We start from the raw sequence: 18874 nt of genomic DNA, 5'->3' as shown, positions 1-18874 counted from the left end.
GCCAGGGCTCCCTGCTGCCTGTGTCAATTGGGAATAAGCACTTGCTGTTTATTGAGCAAATATTTATATAAAATCTCAGATTTTGCACTTTTCTCTCAAATTATTGCATATTGATTTAAAATCCCCTCAAGGACAAGGTCGGGAGATCCCTCTTTGATTCTGCTCTTTACTAGCATTTGCTTCAGAGATTCTGTTCCTGGGGAGGGAGGGGGGTTGGTTTAAAAATATCTCGGGGGGTTTAGTCCTGGTGAGAGGGTCCAGGTGTGTGCAGTAGTAAAGTGACCCAGGGTTTTTCCTGAATCACAGTCTAGAATCTCTGTCTGCAGGGAGAGACCCTGTGGAGACTAGGGGAGTGAAATGGACTAGAGTCCCTTCTGAAACCTCCCTCTCGCCCTGACAGGCTGCAGAATAATGTCCGTGTTTCACTCCGGATCGTCTCATCCTCTTGGGGGACGGGAAAGGGAAATGACTGCAGTAGCAGCGGCTCAGGTAGGAGTATGTGCTGGGAAGGAGGTGAAGGCAGTAAATACACAAGAGTGAGGAATGTAACTCCACCAGAGAGGTCCTTTGGGGCCATCTGCCTGTCCCAAGTCAGGATAAAGGAGGAGGGTTGGGCGTGGGGCTAGCAACTCCACCTTGTAAAAAATCAACCTGCTACAGAAACGCCAACAATAGAGACAACAGAGACTTTTACCCTGGAAAAAGAACGGTCTTCAACTCGAAGATGCATGACGCTGGGTGGTAAAAGCCGTGAGGAAGCCACTAAGCCGATTACCCTTCTTGCAACCAGGAGGATTACCATAGGCACATGGAATGTGAGGACCATGTACGAGTCAGGAAAGACGGCGCAGGTTGCAGCAGAGATGAGGAGCAACAACCTGACCCTATTAGGCATTAGCGAGACAAGATGGACGCAAGCGGGACAGAAACGACTGTTGACAGGAGAGCTGTTGCTGTATTCAGGACATGAAGAGAGCGACGCACCCCACACACAGGGAGTAGGCTTCGTGTTGTCCAAGCAGGCACAGAGAGCATTGATTGGTTGGGAGGCATATGGTCCCAGGATCATCACAGCATAGACTCATAGACTCTAGGACTGGAAGGGACCTCGAGAGGTCATCGAGTCCAGTCCCCTGCCCTCATGGCAGGACCAAATACTGTCTAGACCATCCCTAATAGACATTTATCTAACCTACTCTTAAATATCTCCAGCGATGGAGATTCCACAACTTCCCTAGGCAATCTATTCCAGTGTTTAACTACCCTGACAGTTAGGAACTTTTTCCTAATGTCCAACCTAAATCTCCCTTGCTGCAGTTTAAGCCCATTGCTTCTTGTTCTATCATTGGAGGCTAAGGTGAACAAGTTTTCTCCCTCCTCCTGATGACACCCTTTTAGATACCTGAAAACTGCTATCAGGTCCCCTCTCAGTCTTCTCTTTTCCAAACTAAACAAACCCAATTCCTTCAGCCTTCCTTCATAGGTCATGTTCTCAAGACCTTTAATCATTCTTGTTGCTCTTCTCTGGACCCTCTCCAATTTCTCCACATCTTTCTTGAAATGCAGTGCCCAGAACTGGACACAATACTCCAGTTGAGGCCTAACCAGCGCAGAGTAAAGCGGAAGAATGACTTCTCATGTCTTGTTTACAACACACCTGTTAATGCATCCCAGAATCATGTTTGCTTTTTTTGCAACAGTATCACACTGTTCACTCATATTAAGCTTGTGGTCTACTATGACCCCTAGATCTCCTTCTGCCATACTCCTTCCTAGACAGTCTCTTCCCATTCTGTATGTGTGAAACTGATTGTTCCTTCCTAAGTGGAGCACTTTGCATTTATCTTTATTGAACTTCATCCTGTTTACCTCAGACCATTTCTCCAATTTGTCCAGATCATTTTGAATTTTGACCCTGTCCTCCAGAGCAGTTGCAATCCCTCCCAGTTTGGTATCGTCCGCAAACTTAATAAGTGTACTTTCTATGCCAACATCTAAACAGTTGATGAAGATATTGAACAGAACCGGTCCCAAAACAGACCCCTGCGGAACCCCACTTGTTATACCTTTCCAGCAGGATTGGGAGCCATTAACAACTACTCTCTGAGTACGGTTATCCAGCCAGTTATGCACCCACCTTATAGTAGCCCCATCTAAATTGTACTTTCCTAGCTTATCTATAAGAATATCATGCGAAACTGTATCAAATGCCTTACTAAAGTCTAAGTATATCACATCCACCGCTTCTCCCTTATCCACAAGGCTCGTTATCCTATCAAAGAACGCTATCAGGTTAGTTTGACATGATTTGTTCTTTACAAATCCATGCTGGCTATTCCCTATCACCTTACCACCTTCCAAGTGTTTGCAGATGATTTCTTTGATTACCTGCTCCATTATCTTCCCTGGCACAGAAGTTAAACTAACTGGTCTGTAGTTTCCTGGGTTGTTTTTATTTCCCTTTTTATAGATGGGCACTATATTTGCCCCCTTCCAGTCTTCTGGAATCTCCCCCATCTCCCATGATTTCCCAAAGATAATAGCTAGAGGCTCAGATACCTCCTCTATTAACTCCTTGAGTATTCTAGGATGCATTTCATCAGGCCCTGGTGACTTGCAGGCATCTAACTTTTCTAAGTGATTTTTTACTTGCTCTTTTTTTAATTTTATCCTCTAAACCTACCCTCTTCCCGTAAGCATTCACTATACTAGACATTCCTTCAGACTTCTCAGTGAAGACCGAAACAAAGAAGTCATTAAGCATCTCTGCCATTTCCAAGTCTCCCGTTACTGTTACCCCCTCCTCATTGAGCAGTGGGCCTACCCTGTCCTTAGTCTTCCTCTTGCTTCTAATGTATTGATAAAAAGTCTTCTTGTTTCCCTTTATTCCTATAGCTAATTTGAGTTCATTTTGTGCCTTTGCTTTTCTAATCTTGCCTCTGCATTCCTGTGTTATTTGCCTATATTCATCCTTCGTGATCTGACCTAGTTTCCATTTTTTATATGCCGCCTTTTTATTTTGTAGGTCACGCAAGATCTCAAGGGTAAGCCAAGGTGGTCTTTTGCCACATTTTCTATCTTTCCTAACCATCGGAATAACTTGCTTTTGGGCCCTTAATAGCGTCCCTTTGAAAAACTGCCAACTTTCCTCAGTTGTTTTTCCCCTCAGTCTTAATTCCCATGGGACCTTGCCTATCAGCTCTCTGAGCTTACCAAAATCCGCCTTCCTGAAATCCATTGTCTCTATTCTGCTGTACTCCTTTCTACCCTTCCTTAGAATTGCAAATTCTAGGATTTCATGATCACTTTCACCCAAGCTTCCTTCTACTTTTAAATTCTCAACAAGTTCCTCCCTATTGATTAAAATCAAGTCTAGAACAGCTTCCCCCCTAGTAGCTTTTTCAACTTTCTGAAATAAAAAGTTGTCTGCAATGCAGTCCAGGAACTTATTGGATAGTCTGTGCCCCACGGTGTTATTTTCCCAACATATATCTGGATAGTTGAAGTCCCCCATCACCACCAAATCTTGGGCTTTGGATGATTTTGTTAGTTGTTTGAAAAAAGCCTCATCCACCTCTTCCGCCTGATTAGATGGCCTGTAGTAGACTCCCAGCATGACATCACCTGTGTTTTTTACCCCTTTTAGCCTAACCCAGAGACTCTCCACCCTTCCGTCTCCTATGTCCATCTCCACCTCAGTCCAACTGTGTACATTTTTAATATATAAGGCAACACCTCCTCCCTTTTTCCCCTGTCTATCCTTCCTGAGCAAACTATACCCATCCACACCAACATTCCAGTCGTGTGTATTATCCCACCAAGTTTCAGTAATGCCAATAATGTCATAGTTGTATTTATTTATTAGCACTTCCAGTTCTTCCTGCTTATTACCCATACTTCTTGCATTTGTATAAAGGCATCTAAGATACTGGTTTGATCTTGCCTCCCAGCTTCGCCCTGACCCTCCTTCCTCTCTGCCATTATAGCCCGTGCTCCCTCCTGTTTCCAACCCATCTCCCAGGTCTTGTTCCCCACTTATCCTTCAGAACTAAAATGAAGAGGATTAAGATGAATGTTGTTCAGTGCTACGCTCCAACTAATGACAGTGAAGAGGAGGACAAAGATTATTTTTACAACAGACTCCAGAAAATATTAGAGATTCTCCCAGACAAAGACATCATCATCCTTATGGGAGACTTTAATGCGAAAATTGGACCTGACAACACAGGATACGAACAAGTCATGGGGACCCACGCTCTGGGAGAGATGAGTGAGAATGGAGAGAGATTGTGGATCTGTGTGCACTTAACAACCTGGTCATAGGAGGTAGCATCTTTCCTCCCAAGCGGATCCACAAGAGTACCTGGGTATCACCAGCAGGCATGACAGAAAATCAGATTGATCATGTCTGCATTAGCAAGAAGTTCAGAAGATCCTTGCAGGACGTTAGAGTTAGAAGAGGAGCAGACGCGGCGTCCGACCATCACTTAGTGGTGGCCAGATTGAAGCTGAAGCTGAAAAAGAACTGGATAGACGCGTCAGACAGAAGAGTGAAGTACAACGTCAGCCTTCTGAAGGACCATAAGACCAAGGAAGATTTTGGACTGAGGCTGAAAAAATAAGTTTTCAGTATTACAGGATCGGTCTGAGGAAGAGGAAGACAGTGTACTAAACAGATGGCAGAAAGTGAGAGAGACACTTAGGTCAGTATGCCAGGAAGTGCTTGGAATTAAGAAACACCAGCAGAAAGAGTGGATCACAGCAGAGACCTTGATCAAGATAGAAAACAGAAAGAAGAAGAAGGCAGCAGTCAATAACAGCAGGACTAGAACAGCAAAGGCCAAAGCTCAAAAAGAGTATGCTGAAGCCCATAGAGCAGTGAAGAGGAATATCAGGAAGGACAAGAGAGAATATGTGGATGAACTGGCAGCAGAAGCAGAGCAGGCAGCATACAGCGGTAATATGAAACAGCTGTATGATACTACCAAGCGACTGTCTGGAAAGTTCAGCAAGCCAGAACGTCCCGTTAAAGACAAGCAGGGAAAGTCTATAACAGGAATAGAACAACAGATGAACAAATGGGCGGAGCATTTTGAGGAACTCCTGAACAGACCAGCACCACCAAATCCATCAGATATCAACCCAGCCAACGAGGACCTCCCAATTAATTGCGATAAACCAACCAGAGATGAAATCAGAAAAGCCGTCACCATGATGAAGAATAGGAAGGCGGCTGGACCTGATGACATCCCAGCAGAGGCCCTGAAAGCAGACCTGGATGCTTCAGTGGAAATGCTGTACCCCCTTTTTGAGAAGATATGGGAAGGAGAAGTGATTCCGGTAGACTGGAAAGAGGGATATCTCATCAAAATCCCCAAGAAAGGAGATCTTAGCAACTGTGCCAATTATAGAGGAATCACACTCCTGTCGGTGCCAGGGAAGGTCTTCAACCGAGTCCTCTTAGAGAGAATGAAGGATGCCGTTGATCCACAGCTACGAGATGAACAGGCAGGTTTTCAGCAGAATAGATCATGCACGGACCAGATAGCAACGCTTCGCATCATAATCGAGCAGTCTATGGAGTGGAACTCCTCGTTGTACATCAACTTTGTTGATTATGAGAAAGCGTTCGATAGCGTGGATCGAGAGACCCTCTGGAAGCTCCTTCGGCACTACGGCATCCCAGCAAAGGTGGTCAACCTGATCAAGAACTCATATGACGGTATACACTGTAGAGTGATCCATGGAGGGCAGCTTACTAACAGCTTCCAGGTGCAAACTGGAGTCAGGCAAGGATGCTTGTTGTCACCACTTCTCTTTCTCCTCGTCATCGATTGAATTATGAAGACATCCACTTAGGAGAGTAGGAACGGAATCCAGTGGACGTTGTGGACCCAGCTTGATGACCTGGACTTTGCTGATGACCTTTTGCTCCTTTCGCACAGTAAACAGCAGATGCAAGAGAAGACCAACGTAGTGGCAGCCACGTCATCACAGGTTGGCCTCAACATTCACAAGGACAAGACCAAGATCCTTAGGATTAACTCCATCAGCAATGACCCAGTCACACTGAATGGAAGCCCCCTGGAAGAAGTGCAGTCCTTCACCTACCTAGGTAGCGTCATCGACCAGCAGGGTGGCACAGACGCAGACATCAAAATAAGGATTGGTAAGGCAAGAGCAGCCTTCTTACAGCTCAAGAACATCTGGAGCTCCAGAGAGCTGTCTTTGGCAATAAAAATTCGACTGTTCAACTCCAATGTGAAATCAGTCCTACTGTATGGAGCTGAAACCTGGAGGACAACCAAAACAACCATCAGGAAGATCCAGACCTTCATTAATAGTTGCCTCAGAAGGATTCTCCAGATCCACTGGCCAGACACCATCAGTAACATCCACCTCTTGGAGAGGACCTGTCAACTCCCAGCAGAGGAAGAAATCAGAAGGAGAAGGTGGGGTTGGATAGGACATACACTACGTAAGCAGCCAACTAACATCACCAGACAGGCACTGCGGTGGAACCCCCAAGGCAAGTGGAAAAGAGGCCGTCCAAGAAACACCTGGCGACGCGACCTGCAGGCTGGTAGCAAAAAAATGGGCTATACCTGGAACCAGCTAGAGCGAATGGCTCAGGATAGAGGGCTCTGGACATCTGTGGTTGGCGGCCCATACCCCGATTGGGGTGACGGGCGTGAGTGAGTGAGGAATGTGAAAGGGACACCCACACCTGCCACCCCAGGAGAGATCATAGGATCACAGAAATGTCAGGCTGGAAGGGACCGTGACAAGTCATTTAGTCCAGCTTCCTGCACTGAGGCAGGACCAAGTCAGCCTAGACCAGGGGTCTGCAACCTTTCAGAAGTGCTGTGCCGAGTCTTCATTTATTCACTCTAATTTAAGGTTTCGCGTGCCAGTAATACATTTTAATGTTTTTAGAAGGTCTTTTTTTATAAGTCTATAATATATAACTAAACTATTGTTGTATTTAAAGTAAATAAGGTTTTTAAAATGTTTAAGAAGCTTCATTTAAAATTAAATTAAAATGCAGAGCCCCCTGGACTGGTGGTCAGGACCCAGGCAGTGTGAGTGCCACTGAAAATCAGCTTGTGTGCCGCCTTCGGCACGTGTGCCATGGGTGGCCTACCCCAGACCTAGATTATCCCTGACAGGTGTTTGTCCAACCTGTTCTTCAAAACCTCCAATGATGGGGATTCCACAACCTCCCTAGACCACATTTCCCTAATCTGCTTATGACAATGTCATGTGGGACTGTGTCAAAAGCCTTATTAAAATCTAGATATATCATGTTTACAGCTTTCCCCGTATCAGCTAGGCCAATATCCCTGTCAAAGAAGAAATTTAGGTTGGTTTGGCATGATTTGTTCTTGACAAATCCATGTTGGCTTATAACCCTATTATATTCTTGGTGCTTACAAATTAATTGTTTAATTATTTATTCCAGTATCTTTCCAGGCATTGAAGTTAGGATGACTGGTCAATAATTTTCCAGGCCCAGGTTTTCCCCCTTTTTAAAGATAGGTACAATGTTTACCTTTCTCCAGTCCTCTGGGACCTTATCTGTCCTCCATCAGTGCTTGAAGATAATCATTAATGGTTCAGAAATTGCTTCAGCTACTGTACTACAATTAATTTTATCAGGCCTTACCAACTTGAACACATCTAGTTTATCTAAATCTTTTTTAACCTGTTCTTCCCATATTTTGGCTAACATTCCTTCCCCCTTGCTGTTAATATTAATTGTGTTAGTATCTGGTCACAATTAACCTTTTTAGTGAAGACTGAAACAAAATATGCCTTAAATGCATCAGCCTTCTTGGTGTCATCTGTTACTAGCTCTCCTTCCCAGCTAAGCAGAGGACCTACACTTTCCTTTATTTTTCTCTTGTTCCTGATGTACTTATAGAACCTTTTCTTAATTGTTTTTCATGACCTTTGCTTAGTGTCATTCATTTTGTGCCTTAGTCTGTCTGATTTTTGTCCCTTCATGGTTGTGCTATTTTGTACTCATCCTTAGCCATTTCTCGATGGTTCCACTTTTTGTCGGATTCCTTTTTGATTTTCAGGTCATTAAAGAGTTCCTAATGGAACTATATTGGCCTCTTACTGTTCTTCCTATCTTTCCTTCACATAGGAATAGTTTGCTGTTGTGCCTTAGATACTGTCTCTTTGAGAGACTGCCAGCTCTCCTGAACTCCTTTTTCCATTATATTTTTTTCCCAGAGGACCTTACCTACCTATTCTCTGAAATTGTTAAAGTCGGCTAGTTTGAAGTCTATTGTCCTTAGAATCCTGAAATCTACCATTTCATGATCACTTTCCCACAAATTGCCTTCAAAACTTCAGATTTGCAACCAATTTCCCCCTGTTAGTCAGAATTCATAGATTCCAGAGCCAGAAGAAACTATTGTAATCATCCACTCTGACCTCCTGTATAACACAGGCCAAATTTCCCCAAAATAATTCCTAGAGACGATCTTTTAGAAAAAACATCCAATCTTGATTTTAAAATTGCCAGTGATAGGGAATCCACCATGACCCTCTGTAAATAATTCCAATGGTTATTTACTCTGACTGTTAAAAATGTATGCCATATTTCCAGTCTAAATTTGTTTAGTTCCAGCTTCCAGCCATTGGATCATGTTATACCTTTGTCTGCCAGAATGAAGATCCGATTATCACATTTCTGTTCCCCATGTAGGTATTTATAGACCATAATCAAGTCACCTCTTAACCTTCTCTTTGTTAAGCTAAATAGATTGAGCTCCTTGAGTCTTTCACTTTAAAGCAGGTTTTCTAATTCTTCAATCATTCTTATGGCTCTTTTCTGAACCTCCTCCAATTTATCAGCTTCTTTGAATTGTGGACATCAGAACTGGACACAGGATTCTAGTAGTGGTGCACTAGTGCCAAATACAGAGGTAAAATAACCTCTCTGATCCTACTCGAGATTCCTCTGTTTATGCATCCAAGGATCACATTAGCTCTTTTGGCCACAGCATCGCATATGGAGTTTGTGTTCAGCTGATTATCCATCGTGACCCCGAAATCTTTGTTTCAGAGTCACTGTTTCCCAGGGCAGAGTCCCCCATCCTGTAAGTATGGCTTACATCCTTAGTTCCTAATCCTCCCCCTGTCTCCTCACATCCCACTGCTGGGACTAGGGGAGGTGTTTGGGTTCCTACTAGGGCTCTATCCCTGGACCCTGCTGTGGGGCTCCATCTTTATCAGTAGGTGTGTGATAAATGCGAATGACCCTCTCCCCCTGGGCTAGGAGTGACAAGGACTCTCTTTCTCCTCACGCCAGGAAACTTCCGGGTTGCTCTGCATGCGATTAGATTGTTTTACTGTGCTTCTCCCAGAACTTTTACTTATTTTGGCCCTCCTTCCCCGTCTCTAGTGGGATTGGGGCTGGGGCAGCAGTTACTGAATGGGGGACAATTGTTATTTTCAGGAGCCAGTGACCTTTGAGGAGGTGGCTGTGTATTTCACTGAGGAGGAGTGGGCTCTGCTGGACCCGGGTCAGAGAGCCCTCTACAGGGACGTCATGCAGGAGAATTATGAGAATGTAACCTTGCTGGGTAAGAATTCCTGTCCCCTTGGGAAGAAGAAGCTGGGGGATGGAGGGTATCTCTGAAGTCCCTGGTTGGCTTCTGCTCAAGGTTCTTTCCTGATCCCTTAGATTTAAAGGGGATCAGGCTACACCCCCTCCCAGCCTGCCTATCTGATAGCAGTGCCAGGTACAGCACAGAGGAACTCTTACCAGGGCAACTTCTTTGGTGACTGTCTGCTTCCTACTAACTTGCCCCAGCGCAGAATTACACCCTCGTTTGAGAAACTTTTATTTTTTCCCAGCATGCTTTCTTGAGGCTGGCCCTTTTAAATTTACCCAAAGCAACCAAGTCTCAGCCCATTTTGCAAGTCTCCATTGCTGGCTGAATCTCTCTCACTTGGCTGGTATGGGTCTGTTTCCCCTTTGTCAGCTCTGAGGGGTTGTGCCCAGAATTGAGTGAGAGAGACTGGCTTCCTCCGCACCTCCCCACTGGGGGTTAGGGGCTCCAAATACATATTGAAGATGCTTATTCCTCCAACCCCAGAGCTTTCAAACGGCAGAAAGGCGGAATTTGCCTGTCCATATGTAACACCGACAGATCCCAGTTGTTAGCAGGCGGGATCAAACCTGGGAACCTCTGAAGCTAAATGTGTGAGCTTCTACCACATGAGCTAATAGCCACATGGCTCTTAGCTAAGGCTGTAACAAACTCATTAATCTCTCTAAGAGGTCACGGTGCCACTAGAGGGGACAGAACACCATACCCAGAAGGTGTGTGGGTTACATGCAGTCACACCCCCATGTGCATACAGACTCTCTGTTTCCCTTCCCTTCTTGGCACTGGCTGTATCCAGAGAGAGGTCTCTGGAGATGTAGAAGCAAGCAAAGGACTTAGCATCAAGGCTATGTCTTAGCAATCCAATTCCCCAGTGTCTGGAAGTCCTAAAGGTACAATAGCCCTCTCACCCCACACACATACATGTGACTCCCAAAGGATCTCTGTGACTATGTTCCCATGCATGTTCCACCAGCACAAACAGTGACTGGGTCAAAATTATTAAACTTTTTATGTGGAACCATTCTCCACACATGTTATTCACCTTGATCTCATAGAATTGTAGAGGATAATACTGGAAGGGACACTGTACTTGCATAGTCTGGCCTCCAGTTTAACACAAGCCATAGGACTTCTCATCTGTTTGACTTTCCCCTTAAGCAGGATTTCCGATTCCCAAACCTGAAGTGATCTCCCAGCTAGAAAGGGGAGAAGAGCCATGGCTTACGGATCTCCAGGGCTCAGAGGAAAGGGGAATCCTGAGATATAGCCATGCAGGTAATGGTGTTAGTTAAAACCAACTCAGAAAACATTGCTGAATGAAGGAACAGCTGGGATTCTCACGAAGTCCTCATGTATGCTCCTCATTCTGGATTGTCTCCAGTAGGTGTCATATCCACAAAATATGTCATTCATGACTTCCCATGCACCCTGACTTACACCTGATATTAACTTCCTCCCTGCTGATCACCCTTTCCTCTGCATGTTCAGGTGGGATGTGGTGGCTCAGTTGGTTCCCTCCTTTCTCTCAACTCTGAGAAAGGACTTGGGGAAATTCAACTCCTGAATTTTTCCATTTACCCAACAATTAATTTGGTTTATTCCCGCCCCCACCTTTGCATTTCTCCATTCTGAGTTTTCTTTACTTCTCAGCACAGAGAATGATTCATCTCTGGATTTTCTCTTTATCCTAACAGCTGATGGGATCAAGATTGAGCATGAAGAGGTAAATCCTCAGCTGGGAGGTCTTGAGCAAGTGGAACAGCATGGGACACTATTAAGAAGATCCAAAGGAAACATCTGTTGGAGTGTTGGGCAAGGTAAAACCTGTGAGAGTCAGTGTAGCACAGAGAGGCTGTTGGGAAACCAGCCAGTGAAGAAAGTGGATAAATCCACTAATTGTGGGAGAGGTCTGAAGCACCTCAAGAAAACCAGAGTCCAGAGGATCCACCTGGGAGAGAGACCAAGCACATGCAGTGAGTGTGGGAAAAGCTTCAGTAGTCATTCACACCTTCTTATACATCAAAGAATCCACACAGGAGAAAAGCCCTATAAATGCCCCCAGTGTGGGAAGAGCTTCAACCAGAGCCCAAACCTGGTCACACATCTAAGAATCCACACTGGAGAGCGACCTTATAAATGCCAGGAATGCGGGAAAAGCTTCACTGCAAATTCCACCTTTATTAAACACCAGAGAATCCACACAGGAGAAAAACCCTATAAATGCCCCGACTGCGGAAGAAGCTTCAATCAGAGCTCAGATCTTATTAGACATCAGAGACTCCATACGGGAGAGAAGCCATTTAGCTGCCCAGACTGTGGGAAAAAATCCAGTGACAGCTCAGCCCTTATTGTACATCAGAGAATCCACACGGGAGAGAGACCCTATCGATGCCCTGTCTGTGGAAAAGGCTTCACTTGCTCTTCACACCTGATAACGCATCAGAGAACCCACACAGGAGAAAAACCGTATAAATGTCCTTACTGTAGGCAAAGGTGTCGTGTAAAATCAGCCCTTATTATACACCAGAGAATCCACACAGGAGAAAGACCCTATAAGTGCCCTGACTGTGGGAAGACCTTTAGCAGCCGTTCACATCTTAATTCTCATCAGAGAATCCACAAGAGAGAAATGCCTTGTAAAAACCCAGAGTGTGGGAAAAGCTGCACAGAAAGCTCACCCCTTATTAAGCATTAGGAGGAGAACTGAATAATTGCCCTGACTAAGGCTAGCAAAGAACTTGTCGACACCTGAAATATATTTTGGATTATGTTTGTTCACTCTAATCCAGAATAATTATTCTGAAAGCAGTACTACCACACTGCTTTGTTATGCCGGTTTAAGAACCTCCCCTTTTGAATAATTGAATCCACACGGCGCTGCATTCTGGGCAGATGTACCATGCTACTATGTTCTGCCGCTTGGCTCTATGTATTCTGGGACTTTCTCCTGGTGCATTGTGGGATAACGACCCAAAGCCACTGAAATTCTGGAACTTGGGGTCAAACTAACACATTTCAGGATTACTCTCGTGTCGTCCGATCATTCATCTGGCTTTTGTGAGCCAGCACCATTTTCAAGCCTCTGGCAGGCAGCATGAAGGAAACATGTGACCCTGACAATCATTAACATGAACAGGCTGATGCACAGGTATTGGCAGTCAAGCAGCTGGGTGGGTGCCTTTGGATGCCTTGAGAGACAGCCATGGTGTTGCTGCACCAATATGGGTGACGCAAATAAAAGAGGAGGAGGACAAAAGCAAGCAGTTACTTCTGCAAGACCGTTTTCTGGAACATTTCTCCAGTGGACTTTTTCTTCCGCACTTGACCAGCAAGCAGTGACTTGTGGGACAGGATAGTCATGCAGACCAAGGATGACTAGCAATGGTGGCAGAACTTCAGAATGACAAAGGCCCCATACCTAGAATACTGTGCAGAGCTGGCCCATGAGCAGAAATGGCGTGTCACCAATTGGAGAGTTCCCTTCAGCATAAAGTGTTGTGGTCTTCACTGTCTGGAAGCTTGCTACTCTCCCAATGGCTTCTGGGCAACAGCTACCCAGTTTGGTGTTGTAAATCAACTGCTGGGGCTGTCATAGAATCAGAATTGTAGGACTGGAAGGGACCTCAAGAGGTCGTCTAGTCCAGTCCACCGCACTCATGGCAAGTATTATCTAGCTCATTCCTGAAAGGTGTTTATCTAACTAACCTGCTCTTAGAAACCTCCAATGACGGCATTTCCATGTGCTACTATTCAGAAAGTGCTGCTAGCCAGGTCCTAAAGCTTGGTAGTACACAGGAAGTTACTAAATAATTTGAAAGGCTGGGGCTCCTGAATTTTTTAGGGGCCACTAATGGTACCCATATGCCTATTGTTTGTGTCCCTGTACCAGATCTGAGTTCGTCAACAGGAAAGGAAATTTGGGCACGGTGCTGAAAGGCCTGGTTGTTCACTGTGGGAAAGGTCAACCATTATTAATGTGGGATGGTCGGGAAAGTTCCACAATACCAGTGTTGTTCGACACTCAGGCCTTCTTTTCAGCAATGAGGCCAGAATTGGTGCCATGTGCTGCTAGGACATTCATCATGTGATTCCTCCTGTCACTCTGGGAGACCCAGCTTGCCCTCTGCTTCCCAGGCTGATCAATCCTTTTCCTGAACACTTGGAGAGAAGAAAGGAGCTCTTTAACTTACACCCTGAGTAGCTGCAGAATGACAGGGGAGTGGGCATCTAGAAAACTGAAGGGAAGCTGGAGGTGCCTTGTGACAAGGCTGGAGGCTGCTGAGCAATATCTGCCTCTTGTGCTTGTGGTGCTTGCTGCGTTTTCCACAATATCTGATGTTGGCGAGAGGTGGAAGTGAAGACACTCTGTACACGTTATGAATAGCCAGAGAGTCTGCCTCTGCTAAATGTCACAACTGGTCAGGGACACATGGTCAGGGATGTGTTGTTCTCCTCCTTTCAGGCAAAGGGGTAGTGGGGAAAAATATATGTAACTTTGTAGTAGGATTTTAATTTTGCTTTATGTAGGATTTTATTGTGCTTTGTGTGGGCTTTTTATTGTGCTTTGTGCAAGGATTTTATGAAACTTTTCAGTTGTAAATAAATAACAAATAGCTGTAAATAAAAACCTTTGTTGAAAACAGCCTGGCGCAAACTATGAAACAGTAAAACTGTGGCAGACGTGCTGAGTGCACAACTTTGTGCTGATGGGGTCATAAATATGTTTGGAGATGGGGGGGACCATTTTACATGTCTCGTGGTGTGAGATGGCAAAGGAAAGTCCTGTCCTGTGTAGGTGGAGAAGCAAAGGAGTGTTCCCACTGCTGAATTTTCAAGGGGCCACAGCACATGGCTAGGTTGGGGTGGTGGCTGTGAACTTTAGCCCCACTGTTCTCCAGCAGAGCTATCTGCCACTTCGTCATCTCCAGCATCTGTGCCTGCATGGGCAGGTTGTCTTTGTCAGTGTTTTCTCTCAGCAGGTTCCTGTACCTCTTCCAGTCCTCGATACCATGGTGAAGACAACTATCCCTCCACTTTTCAGTCTTCTGTCTGTGCTGGAATGTAGGCACAAAGTCACTGAGCATGTCCTCTGTCTCTTCCCCTTGGCTCAGAGATTTCCCAGAACTTCAGCAACTGACCACGCTCTTGTTCGTAGCGTCTGTGGTGTCAAAAGGTGTAAGGTGGGGGGTGAAGCTGATCAACAGCACAAGTATTGTCCCAGTTATAGTCTCCATGGCAACAAAGATCAAATGTTGTTTTTTACTTCATTTCGGAATTCCATTTCCATGGGCTCCTCACAGTCGGGGGTGACCCTAGGAACGGTGAGACGTTTTCCACCTTCTATAGCAGGGGTTCTCACCCTTTTTCTTTCTGAGCCCCCCTGAATATGCTATGAAAACTGCAGGCCCCCCTCGTGCCACAACAACTTTTTCTGCATATAAAAGCCAGGGCCAGCATTAGGGGGTAGCAAGCAGGGAAGTTCTGCATGGCCCCATGCTACAGGGGCCCCCAGGAAGCTAAGCTAATTAGGCTTCACCTTCAGCCCCAGATGACGGGGCTTGGGGCGGCAGGGCTTTAGCTTTCTGCCCTGGGGCCCAGCGAGTCTAACACTGGCCTGCTTGGCAGACCCTCTGAAATCTACTTCTGGCCCCCCAGGGGCCCTCAGACCCCTGTTGAGAACTGCTGCTCTATAGGACCCCTATATCAGTCCTGCTTGTGGGCTGGGTAGGGGAGCTGGCTGGGTGGGTGTTTGGGGGGGATGGCAGAGGGTGGGTTTTTAATTGCATGTGTGAGTCTGTAGGAGGTCCTTACGTTGGAGGACGATCCCCTAAGGTGTATCCCCCTGGAAGCAGAGGAAGTTGTTCAAAAAGGCAATGGATAAACTGGGACGTTCTGCTGCCCTGCAGTTTGCCAGGATGGTGCCCCCACACCTGGAGCAGGAGTGGAAAGGAACCACCGTTTATATGGGTAGCCCTGAGAAAGCTGCATTGCCTCACAATGTGCATGCAAAAATAGAGCCCTCTCTTTGCCTTAAAATCTCTTGTATAGCAATTGCGGATCAGCACAAAGTGTGCTGCAAAATACACTTTTTGCAGTAATTGCTCTGTGTCCCAAGAGGTTAACCATGCTGAGGGTATGAGTTGAAATAGCCACAAATGCCTTAAAATATCTATGCAGTTTTAAATGACTCTGTAGTCTAATTTGGGCAATTTACCTAATAATATGTAACGATAGCAAGAAGCTCAAAGTATTGGTCCAACTGGAAGCTAGAGTACTTTTTTCTGTTGCGTTTTCTCGTTCTATATCTGCCACTACAATAAACATGACTGCTGTGCAATGAGTTTTTTGTTTTGTTTTTAACCACAGGTTAAAACATCTTGAATCACAGAAGGTCATCTAGTCCAACCCCCTGCTCAAAGCAGGACCAATCCCCAGATTTTTACCCCAGTTCCCCAAATGGCCCTTTTAAGGATTAAGCTCACAATCCTGGGTTTAGGAGGCTAATGCTCAGACCACTGAGCTATCCCCCCTGTACAGGGTGGGCTCCACGAGGGAGAAGGAACATTAAGCAGCCTGGGAAGAGGGGTGGACAGATGGCACATTTAACTGATGATAGTGGAATTTGATATTTCAGAGCAAAAAATGCTTTGGAGCTTAAATTTTCTAGTGAGGATGTAGTTTTGAGTAGTGTATTGTAGGCCTTGCCAGAGTCCGAGGCATAACTGGCAGTGTGAACGAAAGGCTGTGAACCAGAGTAGACCTGGTCTTGGCAGAATAGTAACACACCAGGTATTGGCTAACCAAGTAAGCACATTCCAGCGTGGTACAAGAACACACAGAGTTCTCAAGTAACAACGTAAACAAATTCCCAAGAGATTGAACAGGAAGACGCTGACCCCTCGTAAAACAGTGGGATGACAGGATAATGGATGAGGATGTTTTGTTCGAACTAGCGCACAGGGCACAGTCTACCTGTGGAACTCATTGCCAGAAGATGTTATGAAGGCCAAGATTATAACAGGATTCAAAAAAGAACTATCAGGAGCTCCAGAGACCTGATCGGCATAGCACACCACAGCCCAGAACCTCTGGGCTCAAGCGATCCACCAGCCACAGCCTTTCAAATAGCTGGGATTACAGGCACATGCCACCATGCAGCACTAACAACCTGTGATAAAAGCTGAGAGCCTCCTAGCTCATAACCACCCAACATGGTGGCAGCCTAATGGTTCCCGGAACCAAGTTGTTTAAATCACCCTTACAGTTGTATTACAGTGTAGCACATAACACTGACTAGAAGAGGTCCTTTCCCCAGCATTGTCAGCCTGGGTGTCTGCCTGGGTTTCCGGGGCCGTCTCCCGCTCTGTCTCTGCCTTGGAGTTTTGAGTGCCAAAGAAATCCTGGCTGGCTGTGATAATCTCCTCTTGCCTGGGGTCATCAGTCATTTGGGTGCCTTTGGTGCAGTCCAGAATGTGCCAGGGCTCAGTGGTGTCCTCCTCAGCATAAACCCAGTCCAGGTCTGCATAGATGGAACAGGTACTGCAACAATGACTGGAAGTCGTGTTTCTGTGCCTGGTGTTTTTATAACTGCCAGAACTCCTTTCCTTTGTTGGGGCACTGGGCTAAGTCCCATGAAGGCCCCGTCTCCTTCGTATGGTCTAATATCTGCTTATAGATCTTGGCATTCTGATTACATCTGATGTGACAGGACACGTGCCTCTCCCCAAAGGGCAAGAAAATCTAAGACCTTGGCACAGGACCTCCCAGAGCAGGGGTGGTCGAACTACAGTCCAGGGGCCACATCTGGCCCTTCAGATGTTTTAATCTGGCCCTCAAGCTCCCGCCAGGGAGAAGAGTCTGGGAGTTGCCCCGCTCTGTGCCGTGGCTCCATGCAGCTCCCGGAAGCAGCAGCATGTCCCCATTCCAGCTTCTATGCGTAGAGGCTGCCAGGGGCTCCACATTCTGCCCCTGCCCCAAGTGCCACCCCTGCAGCTTCCATTGTCCAGGAACCATGACGAATGGGAGCTGTAGGGGCGGCACCTGTGGACAGGGCAGCATGCAGAGCCCCCTGGCTGCCCCTATGCGTAAGAGCCAGAGGAGGGACATGCTGCTGCTTCAGGGAATTGCTTGAGGTAAGTGCCACCCAAAACCTGCACCCCTGACCCCCTCCTGCATCCAACCCCCTGCCCTAGCCTGTCCCCCTCCTTCCCTCTGAACCCCTCAGTGCCAGCCCAGAGCACCCTCCTGCACCCCTAACCCCTCATTCCCAGCTCCACCTCAGACCCCGCACCCCCAGCTGGAGCCCTCACCCCCCACATACACCCCAACCTCCTGCCTCAGTCCAGAGCCCCTTCCCACACTCTGAACTCCTAATTTCTGCCCCTCTAAGCCCTCACCCCCTCCCGCACCCAACCCCCAATTTCATGAGCATTCATGGCCCACCATACAATTTCCATACTCAAATGTGGCCCTTGGGCCAAAAAGTTTCCCCCCTCCATCCCAGAGGCACAGGGAATGGTTGCTATAACTAGTTGGTGATTCCAGGTGTGCGAACTCCCCTGAGTTGCAATTGCAGAGGGGTGTACGTGGCTGCACACCAGCATTTAAATGGGGGAGGTGACATCTGGTCAAAATGAACCTAGAGCAGTACATAAACAGACAGACTGATCCAAGTCTACAGCAATGCACTGTGAAATACCAGTGGCAGGCCTGCTAGAAGCAGAACAGTTCTTTTGAATGGAGATGTGTCAACACAAACCTTATTCCAGGATAATTCATTCCAAAATACAGTTAGTCTGCTTCCAAAGTCTCTATATAAATCCATTGTACGCTCACATCTTAACTACTGTGTGCAGATGTGGTCGCCCCATCTCAAAAAAGATATATTGGATTTGGAAAAGGTTCAGAAATGGGAAACAAAAATGATTAGGGGTATGGAACGTCTGCCGTATGAGGAGAGATTAATAAGACTGGGACTTTTCAGCTTGGAAAAGAGACAACTAAGGGGAGGATATGCTAGAGGTCTATAAAATCATGACTGGTGTGGAGAAAGTAAATAAGAAAGTGTTATTTACTTCTCATAACACAAGAACTAGGGGTCACCCAATGAAATTAATAGGGAGAAGGTTTTAAACAAACAAAAGGAAGTATTTCTTCACACAATGCCCAGTCAGTCTGTGGAACTCTTTGCTAGAGGATGATGTGAAGGCCAAGACTATAACAGGGTTCAAAATGAACTAGATAAG

At 46.1% G+C, this 18874-nt stretch overlaps 1 protein-coding gene across 1 annotated transcript in view; it reads left to right on the top strand.

The window, feature by feature from the left end:
- The window catches only part of LOC115641023 (zinc finger protein 664-like), a 42340-nt gene that overhangs the window by 9079 nt on the left and 14387 nt on the right, over positions 1–18874 (top strand). The window contains exons 4-7 of the mRNA XM_030544127.1: positions 401–489; positions 9473–9599; positions 10788–10904; positions 11324–12101. Coding sequence (XP_030399987.1) covers positions 401–489; positions 9473–9599; positions 10788–10904; positions 11324–12101 — 1111 coding nt within the window. The remainder of the gene's footprint in view (positions 1–400; positions 490–9472; positions 9600–10787; positions 10905–11323; positions 12102–18874) is intronic.

This window comes from Gopherus evgoodei, unplaced genomic scaffold, assembly GCF_007399415.2.
Source record: "Gopherus evgoodei ecotype Sinaloan lineage unplaced genomic scaffold, rGopEvg1_v1.p scaffold_33_arrow_ctg1, whole genome shotgun sequence".
Lineage (NCBI taxonomy): Eukaryota > Metazoa > Chordata > Testudines > Testudinidae > Gopherus > Gopherus evgoodei.
Note: the sequence above shows the minus strand (reverse complement) of the source record. Positions and strands in the feature narration are given on the sequence as shown.